The sequence below is a fragment of the Cynocephalus volans genome, chromosome 4 (genome assembly GCF_027409185.1).
Source record: "Cynocephalus volans isolate mCynVol1 chromosome 4, mCynVol1.pri, whole genome shotgun sequence".
NCBI classification, from domain to species: domain Eukaryota; kingdom Metazoa; phylum Chordata; class Mammalia; order Dermoptera; family Cynocephalidae; genus Cynocephalus; species Cynocephalus volans.
The window spans coordinates 91921974-91941012 of record NC_084463.1 but is presented as its reverse complement, the minus strand read 5'-3'; the positions used below and the strand labels follow the sequence as shown (position 1 = coordinate 91941012).

Sequence of the window (19039 nt, the reverse complement as noted above, 5' to 3'; positions counted from 1 at the left end):
GCTAAATTAAAATTGTAATACAATCCCCAAATTATGTGTATTTATTTATAAATCACATACACGTATTATTATGTTAGGTTAATGGAACAAAAATAGAAGTGAAAAAGATGTTAAAAAGTGATAGAAGTTATTTTCTTCCTATGTCTCAGTAGATTGTCTATCTCTTGAGAAAGAGGTACTCAAGCTGGAGACTACTAGTATATTGAGTAAGAGCATGAAATTTGGAGTTTAAGACCTTGGTCTGTGTGACTTATTTGATGGGTGACCTTGAGCAAGTTACTTAAATTCACTAAGCTTGTTTCTTCAGCCATATAATGAGGATAATACCATCTACTTAAGAGGAGAGCTGTGAAAACTAGGTGAGTTGATATATACTATTTAGCATATTTGCTGTTATACAGTCAATGGTAACTACTACTATTCAAAGACAATCAGTAATTTCAGTGATGGTGACCATAGCCTTTTCCACTGCCTCATTTTTTTTCTTTATGTTAAAAAATATTATTTAAAAAATTGACTTAAAATGTTATGTATCTAAATTCTTAAAGTTTGACAAAATGGGCATTATAAACTTTGAACGGTTTTTCAAATATGGTGAAGCATTTTTACTGACTTGCTTGTTCTATTTTGTCACTAAAGTGGTATGAATGGGCACATTAGGATGAACTCTATGGCCATAAATAAGGTGAAGAGCTAATCCTCTTGGATCCATTACTGGATGCAAGGCACTTCATTTACTAAATCCCTAAAATGAGAATGAACACAGATCTATTTTATCTTTAGTGGCAATAAGCTGGGAACATGCATGTTTTATTTGTTGAGGTTTGAGGAAGTCCAATAAATGGTACCCCTCTTTCCCATCTGAGTTGTAAACATAATTGAGATGAATGAATAAACCAAAATAGTGGCCTAAATTATACCTTTATTTACTGATAAAACTGATATTGGAGAATAGGGTTTTTATTGTCAGTCCAGTAAGCTTTCCATCACTGAACTCTAGAATTGGACAGATTTACGCTGTCTGAAGCATCATTGTACTGGGGCAGGCCCCACCCTGAAGAGGCAGAGGCTGATCCTATAGGAGCCGAACAGAATGAATGCTGTCTGCAGACAGGCTGATTGCATACAGGAGTCAGGAGGAAGTGACTGGGCCACTTGAGCCTTGTTTCTCCTTCCAAATTTATAACTAGATAATCACTTTACTTCACCTAGGGCAGAGCAGATAAGGAAATAAAGAGTGATGACAATAATGTTATGCTATTGGAGCTTCCTTCACATGGAGAAAAAGCAGCATTCCCTCTCAATATTTTAGCATATTTTAAACTGTAACAAACCAATAATTTATTTGCTTGTGTAATGTCTCTCTTCCCATAAGATTGTCAGTTCCCTGAGAATGAAACCATGTTCACCTCTGTGTACACGAGGACTAACTAGCATGTTGTTTACCTGAACATAGCAGGTAGTCGATATTCGTTAAATGAACAAATGTACTATAATTTTTTACAGTGGACTTTAACTTATATGGTCCTTATTTATTAACCCAATAGAAATTTATCTACAGTGTGCTAAGAACTCTCTTAGGCAAGATTCTGAGATAAAAATGAATCAAAATGCAGCAGCATAATATTAAAATACAGTTTTTGTTTTGAAAACAACACAGCAGTTAGACCTTTGAAGATTTAATTGGAAAGCCTCTGATTCTCACTCACTGGACCATATGGACCAGCCTCTTGACTGCTCTATACTACAGACTCCTTGTTTATAGCTAAACAAATGAAAGGGTTATTTTGAATTACTAATTGATTATCAAACTTTTAAAGCTATTGCCAAGTCATTATGAAATCTTTTGAAATGTTTAGTACTTTCTGGCCTTGGCTTCTTGATCTGAATAAAAATGAATAACTAAGGTGAAAATGAAGTTTCGTAATTTCTTTGAAATTACATATATACTACCATTCGATATTATTACATAAAAAAAAATAAAGTAGATCCAGTAACAACAAAATAAAAATCTGAATTTCCCTATGTGTTTCTTGAAAGTAGGTACTGTATATCAATAGGTATTTGCTTAATTTAAATGAATCATTAAGAGAAGCTTTGTTTTATGTAATGAATTTAAGATGGGTTAACAAACTGGTTTAAGTTAAGAAGCAGGGATAAACAGATTTTTGTGTATCAAAATTTAAATAAAATGTGATCAGAGCTCAATATTTAACACAACTCAATAGATTTTATACTGTTATACACTTACACTAGAGCATGCATTATTTTAAAATTTATTGTTTTAGTTCATTACAAAAAAGAAATCTCCAGCAATATGGTAAGTCACTTTTAAAATCCAAAGAAAACTTTGTTATAATAATCTATTTAATTGTACAATAGCTGTAGGGAAAGTTAAGTCCAAATAAGAAGTATGTAGGCTAGGGAATACTTTCCAATTTGCAGCAGATACAATAAAATACTATATGATTTACAGAGTTGCTCAAGCAAACACAAGAAAACTAGTTCAGAAAACTGGTTCAGTTTCTATGAACTATCAAAAGGATAAGGATAAAATGCCCTATCTTAAATAACTTTGAATGACAGCTTTTTGACATAATAAAGACACAGACATACAATAAAGACAAAATACCTCTTCCCATTCTGAAACACTTTTCTTTAGTCCATATCTTTTGAATAATCTCGTTGAAGTACATTGCTGCTGTAACTGACAATGTTCAAAGTAAATCTGTCCTGGTTTAGTGTTCTAAGAAGTCAATAGCAGAAGCAGGAGCATTAAACAGTAGTTTCACTGTTACTTCCAGATTCTATAAATTCCCAAAGCTATCGCCAAGCAAGTGAATACTGAAGCTGTGAAAAGAAGAAACTATGTTACAGGTCATGTATTTTTGATTGCAGAGATAAAGAAAATATTTTATCTTCCATATAAATGAAGAGCAAAAAACAAAGGAAATCCATCCAATTTTCTACTTTATGGTTTTCATTTCCTAGAAAATTAAAGTAAGAATAAAAGATATCTTTAAAGACAGGATTAATGCTAATTCTTCTTAAAAAGCTTCCTGTATTTTAAAACAGACTAAGGATGACAGTAATTTTAAAATGTAGTTATGTCATTAGAATCTATAAACAGTATTTAAAGTCACTATTAACATTAGCATTATTAATAATGACTACTTTAAATAATTATAAACTCTAATTTCAGATCTTACAATAAACGAACATCTTACCTATATTTAAAAATTATGTAGTTAAGCTAGTAAAATAGACATCCATATATCTATGAGAAGAAAATTTTAATTGCCTTTTTAGTACATTTTAAAATTATTTCTCTCATAATTATTTTAAAAATGAAATTTTAATGAAAACCCCTTTAAAAAAACTCAATGAGGTAGAAGAAGGCAGAAAAAGGATAAGGCTTTTTATTTATTTATTTTTTTTTTATTTTTATTTTATTTTTATTTTTTTAAATTTTATTTTGTCGATATACATTGTGGCTGATTATTGCTCCCCATCACCAAAACCTCCCTCCCTTCTCCCTCCCCCCTCCCCCCCAACAATGTCCTTTCTGTTTGCTTGTCGTATCAACTTCAAGTAATTGTGGTTGTTATATCTTCTTCCCCCCCCCCCCGGGGGTGGGTGTGTGTGTGTGTGTGTGTGTGTGTGTGTGTGTGTGTGAATTTATATATTAATTTTTAGCTCCCACCAGTAAGTGAGAACATGTGGTATTTCTCTTTCTGTGCCTGACTTGTTTCACTTAATATAGGGATAAGGCTTTTTAAATAGTTTATATACCACCTGCTCTTTATGTTACATCATTTTGGGTAGAAACCCTTTCTGTTCTGTCAGCTTTAAGAAGCTAAATCAGAGTGAGGCTTTTAGGGACTCCCTAGACTCCCAATTTGTTTAAACAGCCATGAACAAATTTTTTAAGTGGTGACTGAGGTGAAGCGGTGAACTTTTATGACAAAAGATACAAGAAATTAGTCTTTCAAAGAAAAGCTCTTCTATTTATCGTGTGTCAGGTAGTGTGCTAATGTGCTGAGCAATTTTATTCTGGGCAGCAATTTGTTACTATCAAAATTTTTAAATGTGCATATCTTTGGGCCCCAAATTTTAAATGGGCACAGCAGTTTGTCATACAGAAATACTAGGACAAAGGCACAAAGTAATAAATATACACACACACACACATATATGGCTGTTCAGTGCAGTATTGTTCTTAATAATGAAAAACTGGGAGTAAAATACCTATTAATAGAGGACTAGATAAATGAATACGAATTTTTTATTTATTTATTTATTTTTTTTTGTGGGTGCTGGTACAGGGATCCAAACCCATGACCTCTGTTATAACACTATGCTCTAACCAACTGAATTAACTGGCCAGCCCAAATTATGGCATTTTTATACATTGGGATACTTTACTTTCTAATAAAAAGACGTTTATGTATGTGTTGACATGGAAAGATATTTTAGACATTTTGTTAAATATTAAAAAGTTGTGAAGTAAACTGTAATATAGATCTAATAATTATTTTTTAAGAAGTATATATAATGCTTTTATACAGAAGAAAAAGCCTAGAAAGATATATACTACTAATAGTAAATATACACAAGGAAAGAATTTGGAAGGCTTTCACTTTCACTTATACTGCTTTTGAATTACATGAACAATTTATAATTAAAATGATTAAAATTTTATTTTATTTATTTTTTAATAAAAAGAAATTAAAAAGACAGGGGCCAGCTGGTTAGCTTAGTTGGTTAGAGCATGCTGTTGCAAACACCAAGGTCAAGGGGTTGGATCCCCAAACTGGCCAGCCACCAAAAAAACAAACAAAAGACAAATACTACTTGACTAGGGCATTCTTCCTAGCTCATTGGGGCCCTGTAATTGGGTCAGATCAGATGGTACTTAAGGAGCTCTCAGTATGTGAAAATAATCAAATTTTAGGGTAGTAAATATGCTCAGTTAGTTGATTCAAGGTAAGAGGTTATTCCACTCCCTACCCCGCCTGCTATGGTTTTTAACGCCCTATATCTACTTTAGTGATCTTTCTCTCTAACCCACCCAAATCCTTACGGAAGAGCATAAGCAATCAAAAGAAAATTTTCATTTCTTTTCATTGTGGAATATCCAGTTTTGTACTTGTGTTTATATAGTTCTTTGATATCCATACGCTTTTTCCTACTAATAAGTTGCAGAGCCTCCTGTTAAACGTATCTTGAGACTGGAACCGTCTTCAAGTACTACAGGGGACGAAACAAAAAAGGAGTCTTGTTATAGCTCCTTTTTTTCCTGTGCCTGCATGGTTACCTTGGGAAGTAGGAACTAACAACTCTGAAAATTAAATGATAGCCATTCCTTTCTCTGACAAATACAGTCTTACCTGCAAGATAACGAATTGTCTCAAGTTTGTTAGACTCCATCAGTGTTTTTAAGGAAGCAATTTCAGTGTCAATTTTATTACTGGTCTCTGAAATAATACTTTTGGTTTGGGTATCCTGTAGTAAATAAGAATAAAGAAGAGTACTATACTTTGTTCCTAAGTATTAAGGACAAAAACATTTACATCAGAAATCCTCACTTTATGGGCTAAAAGTCTTAATTGGGGAATCACAATAAAACCACAGTAGTATTAAAAATAAAAAGTGAACACTGCCAACTGACAAATCACACTCATTCTGGTTTCAGACTGGGAGATTATTTGTCAGGATTATCAATATACTGGGCATATTCTACTAAAAACCTCATAATAAGATATGTGAGACATAAATATGTAAGATGATAAACTGAGAAGCAAAAATTTTAGTCAGAGAACTATCACTTTATGTGTATAAAGTCCTTGGGATATTATGGTTAAAACTTTAAATGTATTCTACAAAACAAACAAAAAAAATCAACGAGATTTATAATAGGAATTGGCATCAATATTAAAAGAACTGGCAGAAATACCTGATGGATAACACTGAATGCTATGTGTACAGGGGCCAAGAGAAGAGATAAGATGGTATCTAAACCTCGGAAATTAGCTGTGAGAGAATTTGCTGACTTCTTTATCTCCTATATCTGAGAAAGAAGTAAGAGAAGGGAACAGGATCTTTGAGAGGACAATGTGACCTTCCCTTCTATTAAATTATAAGCAAGAGTGATGTCTCTTCTGATAACGTATAAACCAAATCGCTTTTAACTTTTAAGAAAAGGACTAGGCTGAGTCAGAAAACTGGCTTTTACTCAAGCCATAGAAATTAAGAATTACTAAGAAGGTAAGCAGTACTTCTTAGTATAGTGTTTAGAATCCAGGTTCTTATCCCAGCTCTACCACTTATTAGCTGGGTGACCTTAACCTCTTAGTGCCTTATTTTCCAAATTGGTAAAATGGGAATAATAGTGCCTACCTTACAGAGCTAATATGAAGATTAAATGAATTAACATAAGTAAATCATGAAAATAATATTTGATGCATAATAAACACTCAATAAATATTTACTATGATCTTTTTTAAAACTTAAGATATTTAATTGAGCTTAGGCACTCATTTCAATACCAGTTCTGAAATACCAGTAGTGAACCTTTGTATTTAAAAAAAAAATAGTTATTTCCTACATAAAGATAATTTAGTTAAAGTATACTAAGTGGAAAGCATGATTCTTACTCTGGGGCCACAGATTATGTATGACTATCTACTTGGTGGCAGCTTCCCCAAAAGTGTTGGCTAACTATAATAGCTATGAGGAAATCATGGATTCTACAGGGCTACCTTTTTAAATTCTACACTTATAAACTGATACATATAAAAATAGTTATACACGGCACAAGAACTGTACAAAAGAGAAATTTTTATGTACTACTTTACCTTTCTGGTAAACTCTGTGGTTGCTTCCATAAGTTGCTTTTCTTGATCTGTAAACTAAAGGATATGAAACAGCAGGAGATTAAAACAAACAAAAAAAGACTAAAAATAATTAAAAAGGAATAAATAACCAATTTAAAAACACATTACCATATCTGTTACTCTGCTCCTTTCTAGATTGATGTCTAGTTTATTATCTGCTCTGATTCGACTGGTTTCATTCTTTAAAGAAAATAAAAATATTTTAAAAGATGATCTTATAATGAATATTTGTTCTGAAATTAATAAGGGGAAAAAATTTCACTTACTATTAGTTGTTGTTTAACTTGGTCTAATTCAATTTTCATTTTCTAGGTATAAGAAAGATCACATGCAATTAGCATTAAACCACAAGTCCACATTATGATTTATTATAAAAATCTGAAATACTGGATTAGCAAAATTTGGACAATATATGGATTTCTGATATAGGATTTGATAAAAAAATAATTGTTAAAAGAACAGACCATCATATTCAAAAAATAATTCTTATAAACAAAACATTAGAAAATATATTTATGTTTTAGTATTAAATTCTACTTGTAAAAATGATTGATTTTCTAAATTTAAAACATTTAAACTAGTGGCTAACATAACTTAATATTCTGATTTAATTGCAGAAACATTTTTCTCTGAAGTGACAAAGATAATTAGTATAGGACTGAATAAAGTGGAAAATGCCACATTACTTTGAACTCTGAGAACATTATACTATGAGCTATACTAGAAATTTAATATAATGTACAGAGCTCAAAGATTATCCCTTTTATGTGACCTGTATATGTATAAAATACAAATCTTACTCTTCAATATGCAAAACACTGATTTTCACATAAAAAGATAAGGTTAAACAGTGTATTTTTCATCCCCAAATTTTTTAACTGTTTAATAACCATATAAAATTATTTGGTCTTATTAACTTATTCACCAAGTAGGATACTTGTGAGATCAGTCATTTTATCAGTAATAAATTAAAACTTGTATCACCTCATTCTCTGCTCTTAGATTTGCAAATTCACTTTTCTCTAGAATGACCATGTCTTTCCTGATGGAGTCCAAGTGAGCCATTAGCTGTTGTACTGTTATTTCCTAGAAAACAAAATAAAAATAACCTAGTCATCTATGGAATGCCATCCTTTTATTTATGAAATTGTTTTCATGAAATTTAAAACAATTTTTTTTAACATGTTACAAGGTATAATGTTGCTTGCTTAAGTAAAAAAAAAATGTATGAAACCTATACATCTGAAATATCAAAATGAAAAGGAGATTCAAGGAAGAAAAAAGTATTTCCCAGTGAAGAGAAATGAATGTCTAGGTCTTTTAATGAAAATAGCAATAAAATATTCACTTAGCCCCTAAGAGATCTTCCACAAATAATGTTTTAGTTTTGTTTTTTGAATACCTAAATCAAAAGAGTTTTATCATCTTTTATTGCTTTGCTTTTGAGGAATTTACTACCTTTGGAAAATTCCAGGGTATTAGATAAGACTTGGAAGTCTGGTAGTAAAACAAAATAGATAGATGTATGGTTAAAATAACTGCCCTTTGTCAGCAAACATAATTAGTTTTGTTTAAATTCCTGGATATTTTTCCTATATTTGGCAATACAGAGAATATGTAAAAAAAAAAGGTGGCTCCTATCTGAAAGATTTATAAACTTTTGCTTTGCTAGGGAAGGACATTATTTGTAGAAATGATTTAAGGTAGCCTCACAAAGAAAATATAACTGTCACCACTAAACTTCTTAAAATTAGGTAGCTTGCTGACTCATCATTTATTCCTCTTTACCAAAAGAGACAGCAGATGAGGGTGTAACCTTGAAAAGGACTCTGTGTAACAGGGTTTATAAACTAAACAAAAAGCTCAAACAAGAACAGGATCACCAGCTGGAACTTTCATTTTTAAAGTCACAATTTGCGGCCTGGGGTACTTTCTTGGGGTTGCAGTCCTCCATCTGTTTCGAAATTAACTTGACTTTTAGGAAAAAGAGGCTATAACAAATCTAGACACATGACCAAGAAACGACTGTCTTCAAAGGGTCTGGAATGCACATGTCTTCTTCAAGAGCAACTTTCAGATTGCACAGTCACATAAGGTAGACAGAGGTTGAAAGTATGAGTTCTGGTGTCAGGCTGTCTAGATTTGAATCCAAACTGCTCTTTACTGTGAGACTTTGGGCAAGTTATTTAACTTCTTTGGTCTCATTTGTAAAATGGAAATAATAACAGTACCTACATTGTCAAGAGTTGTTTTGAGGATTAAATAAGATAATCTATGTATGCTTAAAATAGTATTTGGCACATGGTTAGCACTCAAAAAATGTTGGCTATTATTATCACCAATGGGACAGGGATCCAACGGCTGAAGCAGGAGAGACTGATTCCAGTGTTTTAATGTGGAGGAAGTTCTGACTTAATACTAATCCTATCAAATATAAAAAAAAGTCTTTTTAACTATGTACAACAGACATCCCTGCCTCTTACACCTTCCCTAACCGTCATATATTATTCGGGAGAAGGTTCATTTTATTTTATTCATTTCTGCTTGAAATATTTATGACAATTAGTTTAGAAGTCATATAGACATGGCCTCTAGGGGGCTGTCCTGCTCCTCCCAAATACTTTTATAAAGGAGTTCTATGACATTAAATATAAGACTACATAGGGAAGAGCTGGAAATGTAATTGGGGATTTCTTGTGGAGTCTGAACCTGAGAATTAGAGATTATACTGTGGCCCTAATAGCCTCTTTTTACTTCATTCTTCCTTTAAATACAGACTCAAAAAGCCTACAAAACAGCACAGGTGTCCACCTTCAAAAACTTTAAATGGAAAGATACAATCCATTATTAAGTAGTCAAATCTATTAAGTGTTATTTTAATTATCATGGAACAATCAAAGAATATTCAGATTATAAGCAAATTCACAATATAATCGAATTATCACATTGATTATAAGACTAGACTTAGTATGGCCATTTCTGAAATAATCAAGTATGTAGCTTATTTGTCTGATGGTCCTAATCCTTAACCCCAGTTTCCATGACCTCTTTGTGCCTTATTCTGGGATTCTGATTTCACATACCAATAATAAAAAAGCCAAGTTTAATAGTAATACTTCTACACCCAGTCCTATAATTGTATGTAGGATTAAATGGTCCTGGTGCATAAAGATTCCTCAAATCACTGTTTTAATTCACTGCTTATGTCACAGGTAAACTTAAAAATTTAAGAGTAAATTACTTTATTAAAAATGTCAGTAGCTCCATATAGCACTTGGAGGACAGCTCACAGTTTGAGAATTAATTAAATGCTTGGCTTTCCCCTTACTGGATTTATTAGTCTGCTATGATCCTGAATAAATTAAGCTAAAATATTGCATACACAAATTTAAAGGTAAGTTAAATGTAGGGGCTAAATGTTTTAATTCTAAATGTCAAATTAATGGAGATTATAGTAAAAATATTCAAAAGTTTTTGATCCCCCATGACCGTTAAAGAATGAAATTTTATGCAGGAGATTGTAATTTTATGTAAAAAATCCTAATTTTTCTTTGTGTTGTATAATACAAGGGTACTTCAAAAAGTTCATGGAAAGATTCATATTATCTTTCAATTCTATTTTTCTGTGAACTTTTTGAAGTACCCTTGTATTATCTAAAGAAGGAAGCCTAAATTTGAAAAATTTAAATTTAAGAAATATTATAACCATAGGAAGAAAACAGATTCCTATACATAGTGAATTATTTCATGACTGACATACATGAATTATTATTCCAGTTAAGCTCATTTAGCTTATCCTGCCTTTTATATAAAATTATTGCACCACAATGAAACTCCTGCCAATTACTCATTCTCTCTAAGCCTGTCTTCAGTGGCAAAATAAAATTCTGTCTACTTTTCAAGGTTGTGAGATTAAGTAATATATGAAAAGTACCCACAACTGTGCCTCTTGTATCTTAAGTTCTTAGTAAATAATTATTTGACATTAAGAATTTGTTTATCCACTCAAATTAAAGCATCTTAGCCAGGCGATTTATGAAGTGGTTTCCAGCCATATAAGTCTCTTCCAGCTTTCCAAGTCTGTGAAAATTAACCAGAACATATATATGACAGCAGTAAAATGTATTTATTATATAGAAAGGTTAGCTCTTCTACTGTGGTGGGCTTTCTAGCAGGAAAAAGTTCTTTCACTCACAATCTACCACCATCTCATGATTCAAACAATAGAATTAACTCACACAATGAAAGATTTGGCAAAATCCATTCTCTGTTACCATAATCTTGTTAAGACTATTTTTCAATCTCTCTAGACATTGACTTTACTAAAAGTGTTTTTATGTGTAGTCCCTTGAGAAGGGACAACAAGGAAGATACAGGTGTGTATGGAAGGTGGGTGGGTAGAAAGAGATGTAGTTATGGAAAAGATTATCTGATGAAACTGTCAGAAGTGATAAAAATGAATGGATTACCTGTTGAGTTTGAGTGACCATCTCCTTATAGATAGTATCCAGGCTGACATTTGATAACATGGATAATGCTGATACAATTGTTTCTGCTTGTGTTTTGTCAAATCCTGTAGGCAGCAAATAGGTATTTATATTTTTTAAAAAGTGTATATCCTTATCAAATAACTTTCCTCAATATTGTTATACTTTAAAAAAAACGGTTACAATTAGAAACTACAAATAATGCTAGATTACTCTCTAAAAGCACTCTACAATTTTAACTTGCACTGATTTAATTCCCCACATCTATGTCAACACTGGATATTTCTAGTGTTTATTATTTTTGAATGTATAATTGGCACAAAAATAATATTGCATTTATTTTACTTTGCACTTAAACTTGCATTTTTTTGGTTGGTAGTAAGGTTAAGCATCTTTACATATATTTTTTGGTTACTTACAGTTATTTTCCTGTGTACTGCTTGTTTATAGCCTTTGCCCATTTTTCCATAAAATTGCTTAACTTTTTCTTACTGATTCCTAAGAACTCTTTTACATTTAGCTTTCATCCATCAGGAATTTAGTTTTCAGTAATGTGATCTAATATATTTTTTCCAATGGCTAGTAATTTATCATTCACGTCTTATTAAATAGGACTATTTAATAAATTCCTTTCCCTAATTTGTAATGCCTTCTTTATCACATGCTAAATGCATATGTTTCTAGATATCATTCCGTTCCACTAATCAAGTTTTCTGTTACTGTGATATCACATAATTTAAATTATTCTTTGAAAAGAATCTGGTAATTTTTTGTCCTTGTTCTTTGATTTTTCAAATAAAGTTATTCTTGAACATTTGTACTTCATGGACTTCAATATCAACCTAGAAACACTAGTTTTTTCTTTTTACTTAATTGGAATCATTCTGTACATATAATTTTATATAATGCTTTTTCCATTAATATATCTTGAGCATTTCCCATATCAGTAAATATTCTTCAGGCAATACCATTTTTAATGACTGTAAAATATTCCATTTTATGAATGGTACTTCTACTTAAATAGTTACTCTTAATTGTTCGAAATAGTAATTCTGTCTTGACTAAATAATTATATGAGTGCTGTGAATTCTGTTCTTTCAGAAGGTACCCATGTTTCTCACCATGAGTTTCCAAGTCCTGAATCAATGCATGGGTATCAAAAGTTAATTTCCTTTGTTCTAAAGGAGTTATGTCCACTGGCCTCCTATCATATCCTTCCTTGGTTGTGGTGGTGAAGAAGTCTGAAAAGAGAAGACAATGACAACTTATTTTTCTTGTAAACTGATAGAGGAATCACACTTTAGCTTCTCAAGCATTTCCCCCATCTATTTTTCATATAGTTCCAGCTCTTCTAATGAGAAGTTCTGTAATCTCACATAAGTTAATTGAGTCCTCGGAGCCCCTCTTTTATCTGAAAGTCTCTGACATTATTCTGCATATAGCAAACATTCAATAAATGTTTCCTTTTCTTCTTTCATTATTCAGAAATGTTTTGTTAGGAGTCAGTCTAAAATTATAACATACATCAATTGTTTTGCATATCACTGCCTCAACTCTAATTACTGGAGAGCAGAAACTGTCGTCTTCTTTTGAGCACTTCTCAGTGCTCAGTAGAAGTCTTTCATAAAGTTATGAAAATTTTTTTTACACCTATATCCCTCTGTCTAAAGTAGCTTTCCATACTCCCATTCTCTTACATATGAACATAGTTTATTTCCTACATAGTTCCTAGTTCTAAACTGAAATCATCTTGTTTGCTGTTTGTCTCTTTGAGCCAGAACATAAGCCCTATGATTCTCTGTGTTTTTCACTACTGTATCTTCAGCACCTAGAATAGTGCTTTGGTACATAGTTGGGTCACAATATTCTACTGTTGAATTAACTGATGAACTTGATTTTAAATCCTGGAATATCTACTGGTGCCCACAAAAGAGCCCTAGAAAAATTTTCTCATTTTTAAAATAACTTCTTGTACTTTTTCAATAGATTCCAAATTTTTACCCTGGACACCGTACCTATACTTTTCAATATATTGCTGATGAATTTTGTTATAGTAGTCCTCCCTTATCAGGGAGATACATTTCAAGGCCCCTGGTGGATGTCTGAAGCCACAGATAGTACCAAACCCTATACATACTATGTTTTTTTCCTTTGATCTGATAACTGAGATGGGTAAGTGACTAACTGGGGAGTAGAGGGGTAGCATATACACCATGGATATGCTAGACAAAGGGATGATTCACGTCCTGGGTAGGACGGCAAGATTTTACTACACTACTCAGAAGAGTGCACAATTTAAAACTTAAAAATTGTTTACTTCTGGAATTTACCATTTAATATTTTCAGACTGCAGTTGTCAACAGGTAATCGAAACCATGCAAAGCATAACTGTGAAATAAGAGGGGATGATTACTGTATAAGATACTTGCTTTGGGGGAGAACTCTGCCCATACACAACTTCTTTACTATTACTGTGTATTAAGTAAAATAACTGCTAATTAGTTAATCAAACACGAGGTACAATACCAGATATTTTATATATTACCAAGGCTAGGTGGTATTATTCACATTTTTAGATTTAAAAAAACTATGCTTAGAAGAGTTAAGGGGGTTTCCCCAAGGTCACAGAGCCAATGGCAGAATAAGGATTCAGACTCAGGTTCTTCTGACCCCAAAGTTCATGCTCTTTCCATTACCCCATGCTCTATTATTTATCCTAAGCCATTTAAAATATCTAGGTACTTAAAAGACATAGTTGCAACTTCAGCCATTACTTTTCTGCTAGTATTGCATAGGGCAAATGTGATTTCCTTCCTGTATCTTTCTAGCCAACAAATATTTACTGATTGCCAGGCCCTGTGCTAAGCACAGGGGATAAAATGATGAGCAAAACCAGACATAACCGATGTCCTCAACTAATAGGTAGGAAACAGATGTTATTTTTAAGAAATCTAAACATCAATTCAATTCAAATGATGAGATGAAGATTCATTAAAATAATTAGAAGGATTCTATTTAGCCAAAGAGGTAAGAGGAAATAGCTGTAAAGGTAGAGCAATTTTTAAAACACACATATTAGCACACTGGTCAGCAATCTTTTTGGCTTGAATGCCATTTGAAGTGTTCAGAAATATGCATTTGTGTGTCAATGTCAGATCTAAGGTAGGAGAGAAAAAGAAAAAGAGGAAAAAGAGGGGCAGATTCCAATAGTAGTTCTAATAATAATTGTATCAGGAGTAATGATTTGGTACTTAAGTTACCTACCCCTGATTACAAGTTCATTCTTTTATTTGGTGCTTAGAAAAAAAAAAAGTGAGTAATAATACTTATGTAACATTTTACTGTTCTCACAGCTATTACTCACTCCTTAAAAGTCTTATTTTATGGATGAGGAAAGTTGGAAGCCCAGAGCTAAGTAATTTGTCTGAGATCTTATAGACTGATAGCTAGGTAGATTAGTGCAATTCCTCTGATTTTAGTCAACAAACATTTTGAATACCTTGCACAAAGAGCAAATTCCTGCTAAATCTGGGATACAGACCAAACTACCTTAATAAGATTGCCAACAAATCTTTGCAGGGTGCAGTTGCAAGTCTCATGTCCCACTATTCTCTCTCTGGCCCTCTGCATTTGATTTTAATTCCACAAACATGTCATGTAACATTCCTTTTCAGAGCCTTTGCTAGCCCATGTTCAGAAAGATCTCCTTTCTTTGCCTGCTCATATTTTTTCTTCAGATCTCATCCTGAACGTCTCTTCCTCTGGAAAGACTGTCCAGACTCCTTCAGGTCAGGTCTTTCATAGTACCCTGTAACATTCTTTTGCAGTACGTCCCACAATTTTCACATTTATGTGACTGCTGTTTATATAGTTGTTAATTGTTTATATTGGTCAGCCAACCATAGCCCACAGGCTACCATCATCTGTTTTTAATAGTTTTATTAAATAAAATTAAACAGTTTTATTGGAACACAGCTCATTCATTTATGGATTATGGATTATCTGTGGCTACTTTCATGCTACAATAGCAGAGGGAGTTTTGACTGAACATATAGCCCACAAAGTCTAAAATATTTTCTGTCTGGCTCTTTACAGAAAAAGTTTGCTGACCTCTGCACTGAAGTCCTTGAGAGCAGGGACCACATCTGTTCTTGCTCACCATTGGATCCCCGATGCCTAACAATTCCAGATGCTCCCTAAATATTTGTTGAACCAAAGGCACTGTGCTACCGTGCTCATGGTTATGCGTACAGTGATGAATAAGGCTGTGGTTTTTAATGATGTAATGTCAAGATTTATCCATAAGGGAATATAGAAGAGAGACATTTGGGCCTCCTTGAGAATAATGGATCAATAATGGCTATTGGGAAATAATGCGAGAGCTATATTAAATCTTAGAAATTATTCAGACAGGATGAACAGAATGAACAAAATTCACCAAGGCATGAGCTGCCTTTGCTATTCCCACCTTGGGTTATACTTACTATGGGGCTGAAGAGAGCTAAGGGGAATATAGAAGGATATGTGGAATATTTATTCCTTATATATACTCAAATATTCATGTAATATTTTGCTTAGTTCTCACAATCCCTTGAAGTAGGTGTTGACACACTCCCTGGTAGTAGGACTTTAGAGGGTTCACTCCTCTTTGGAAGCAATAAGCAACTGAAAAAGCCAAGGATATTCCAAGTATGGTGTCAGTAATGTCCTGACCATGTCATGAGGAGTCTGACTCATATGCATTCTGTCAGTCTTTGCAGGCATATTAATAGGTAGAGGAGAGGAAGTGACCAGAATCAGTGTTTCCAGTTCAAGGTAGAATAGCAGGTCCTTAATACTTTAAAAAAAAAAAAAATCCAAGAATTTAACATCTGTACAAAATTCCAAACCTTTCCTTTCATTGTTCTTCTTTTGGTCCTTTCATACCTGTCCATGTTTTTTTTTTTTTTTTTTTTTTTTTTTTTTTATGGTGACAAACTCAAAATATAAAGATTTAACAATCTTCACAAAGCTATTAAGTTGTATATTGTGATCAGAACTCTAGCCTATCTTATACCAAGCTCCTCTTTGCTGGAAAGGGCCACATTTTACGTTTGAAACAACATATAAAACAGTATCTATCTCATTAAATCTAAGCTGCAACTTTTATATTAATTTACTGCTAACTTTAGAGCTGAAAAACTTCAGTGACATCGCTGGTTATTTTTCTGTCAGGAAGTCAAAGAACAGGCATTTACCGCATATATTTGTACATTCTGGTCTACTGATGTGTTAAGCTAGTTGCATCACAATTACCAGGATTAATAAACAATAAAGTAACACAGAGATCCCTGGGCTCCACCCCTAGATACTGACTCAGCGGTTCTGTGATAGGGCCAGAGAATCTGTATTTTTATTTATTTTTTGGTGGCTGGCTGGTACAGGAATAGAACTCTGGACCCTGGTGTTATCAGCACCAGGCTCTGACCAACTGAGTTCACCGGCCAGCCAGAGAATCTGTATTTTTAAAAGCCTCTTCAGTGTTTCTGATGTCCTTGCCAAGTTTGGGAAGTAGTAATAAACTAGGAATCCAGCACTACTGGGCATAAAACTTAGGCAAATCACATCATCTTCCCATGCCTTTGCTTATTCATCTGTAAAAAGGGAATTGAGCTAGACGATAATTAAGGTCCTTCCATGGATCAAAGGTCAAGGTTTTCAAATTCCTTGACTGTTGACATTAGGCCAGTTTAAACTTGCCTAATTTACTTGTACACAGTAAATACTCAATAAATATTTGCTTAGTGAGGAAGAACACAAATCGTATTCATTGTAAAGGAAGACTTGAGGTTTATCCAAGAACACTCAGAGTCAATAGGATAACTGAACAATTCAAGTGTTAACATTTATTTATGGTGATGTATTTTCCAGTATAATATGTACTTCATTCTCTAAAAATGATTATTTTTGTGTTCATTTGAATATGTAGTTTATCTCTAAAAGCTTACAAAAGTAAAGTGAGATTTGGATGATTTCCCTGGCTTCAAAAAATGCTACCTCCTTTTTGTAAAGTTCATCATAATGTGGTATGCTCAACACCCAAATATGTAACCAAAGACCTCAAGAATGACCCTGGCAGCTGAACAGCCATCTTACATATGGAGGGTCAACAACTGCAGTCTTGAGTGCAGCTGTCACTGGTGTGAATAAAATGAAACAATGAGCAAAACAGCACAAATAACAGTGTGGAGGTGGGAGAAATGAGTTTGGGTACCAAACGGCTCAGTTTACCTGGCACTGAAGATTCAGGAAGGTGAACAGAGGATGTTAAGGTTGGTACAAGGTGCATACTTTGTGGACAATCTTAAAAGAATTTAATTGGGTGTGGGGGGGGAACCTTGAAAATATTCCTCTGAATAAAATCAGATGTTCTACACCACAGACTACTAACGGGTGCCAACTGGTTTGAAACTTGTAGATTACAGCACTCACTTTTTTTTTTGAACGGCTACTGTGTGATTGTAAAGTGATGAGAATTATAGTGAGAATAAAGCAGACCTGACTTGAAATGCATGATGCAGTCTATCAAAAACCTAAATAACAATCTAAATTTGAACAGGCCACAAAAGAAATCAGGACACCCCTAAACACAGATTCTTACGTTTGCTCCTAAAAGACCTACGAGATTACCGGCCTAACGTAACAGAAAAAGGAAACGAACTCAGAAAGAAGCCGGGTGGAAACCCAGGCCTGCAGAAGCTCGCTCTCAGAAGAGGTAGACGGTCCTCCTCCCAGTCCCCGCCTCGGTTCCAAGGGGCGAACCGGACAGACCAGCGCCCGGCGTGGGCTGGGGAGGAGAGCGTGGCATCCCGCCTACCGTTCGCCCGAGCAGGCACGACTCACGGGAATCGTCTCCCTAGAAAGCATTCGGGCATCCGATGCACAATGCCTAGTCTCACCTCTCCGCACGACCGGCGAGGAACGCCCTTGGGGGGTTGAAACCCAGCGGCCCGCTCCGCCTTCAGAACGCAGGAGCCTCCAAGCCCAGCCAATCCTCATGGCCTCAGGGTTTTCCGATTGGCGGGAGGAGGAGCTAAGACAGGGCGAACTCGCTCAGGCTTTTGGGCAAGGTAGTTCTGGCACCGCAAGAATGCTGGGAAATGTAGTTTTCCGTCCGTCACAAAACCACCTCCCGGCGCAGGCTCGAATCGCGGTCCCGCGAAGCTGGGCCTCTTCACAGACGGACCCACAGTTCCCTAGCATGGTTCAGAGCTGTTCCGCTTCTCCACCCACCCCTTCCCGACCTGTGCACGCCGTTACCGCCCGAAGAAAGCGAGATCTCGTCAGAGAACCTTCCGGCGCCCGTTTCCTGGCAGTGAGGCACAATCCAACTGCAGAATCTTCTAGATAGCCAGCGGCCATTACACGCTTGAGTCATACCTACCGGCGCAGCAATCTGGGACCTGAAGTCCTCGACCGCTGAGCATTCTGGGGAGTCGCGTTGCGCGCGGGGGTGGGGGTGGGGGTCACGAAGCCTTCTGGGAAATGTATTCTAGCGTGCAGCTCTTTCTCGCTGTTTCACAGCCGCTGTTCTGCCCTCATGCTGTGGATGACCAACGACAGTCGTCCCTCCCTACACGCGGGGATTGGTTCCAGGACCCCCCCACCCCCACTCTT

General features: G+C 34.5%; 1 protein-coding gene across 4 annotated transcripts; it reads right to left on the bottom strand.

Moving 5' to 3' along the window:
- Positions 1-902: 902 nt before the first annotated feature.
- On the bottom strand, positions 903-18814 carry CCDC90B (coiled-coil domain containing 90B). Of its 4 annotated transcripts, XR_010023385.1 has the most exons (10): positions 18667-18814; positions 12505-12624; positions 11366-11469; positions 7881-7982; positions 7163-7204; positions 7005-7076; positions 6858-6911; positions 5391-5505; positions 2633-2850; positions 903-1208 (listed from the first exon to the last, which is right to left on the bottom strand). XR_010023385.1 is itself a non-coding variant. In XM_063093458.1 (9 exons), the coding sequence occupies exons 1-9, from the start codon at positions 18782-18784 to the stop codon at positions 2795-2797; spliced, it is 783 nt and encodes a 260-aa protein (XP_062949528.1). In that variant the 5' UTR covers positions 18785-18814; the 3' UTR covers positions 2261-2794. The 4 variants fall into 4 exon arrangements, 3 of the variants coding, with proteins under 3 accessions (XP_062949528.1, XP_062949529.1, XP_062949530.1); XM_063093458.1 differs by lacking the exon at positions 903-1208 and having other exon boundaries at positions 2261-2850; XM_063093459.1 differs by lacking the exon at positions 903-1208 and having other exon boundaries at positions 2261-2850; positions 18322-18757.
- Between the last annotated feature and the right edge of the window lie 225 nt (positions 18815-19039).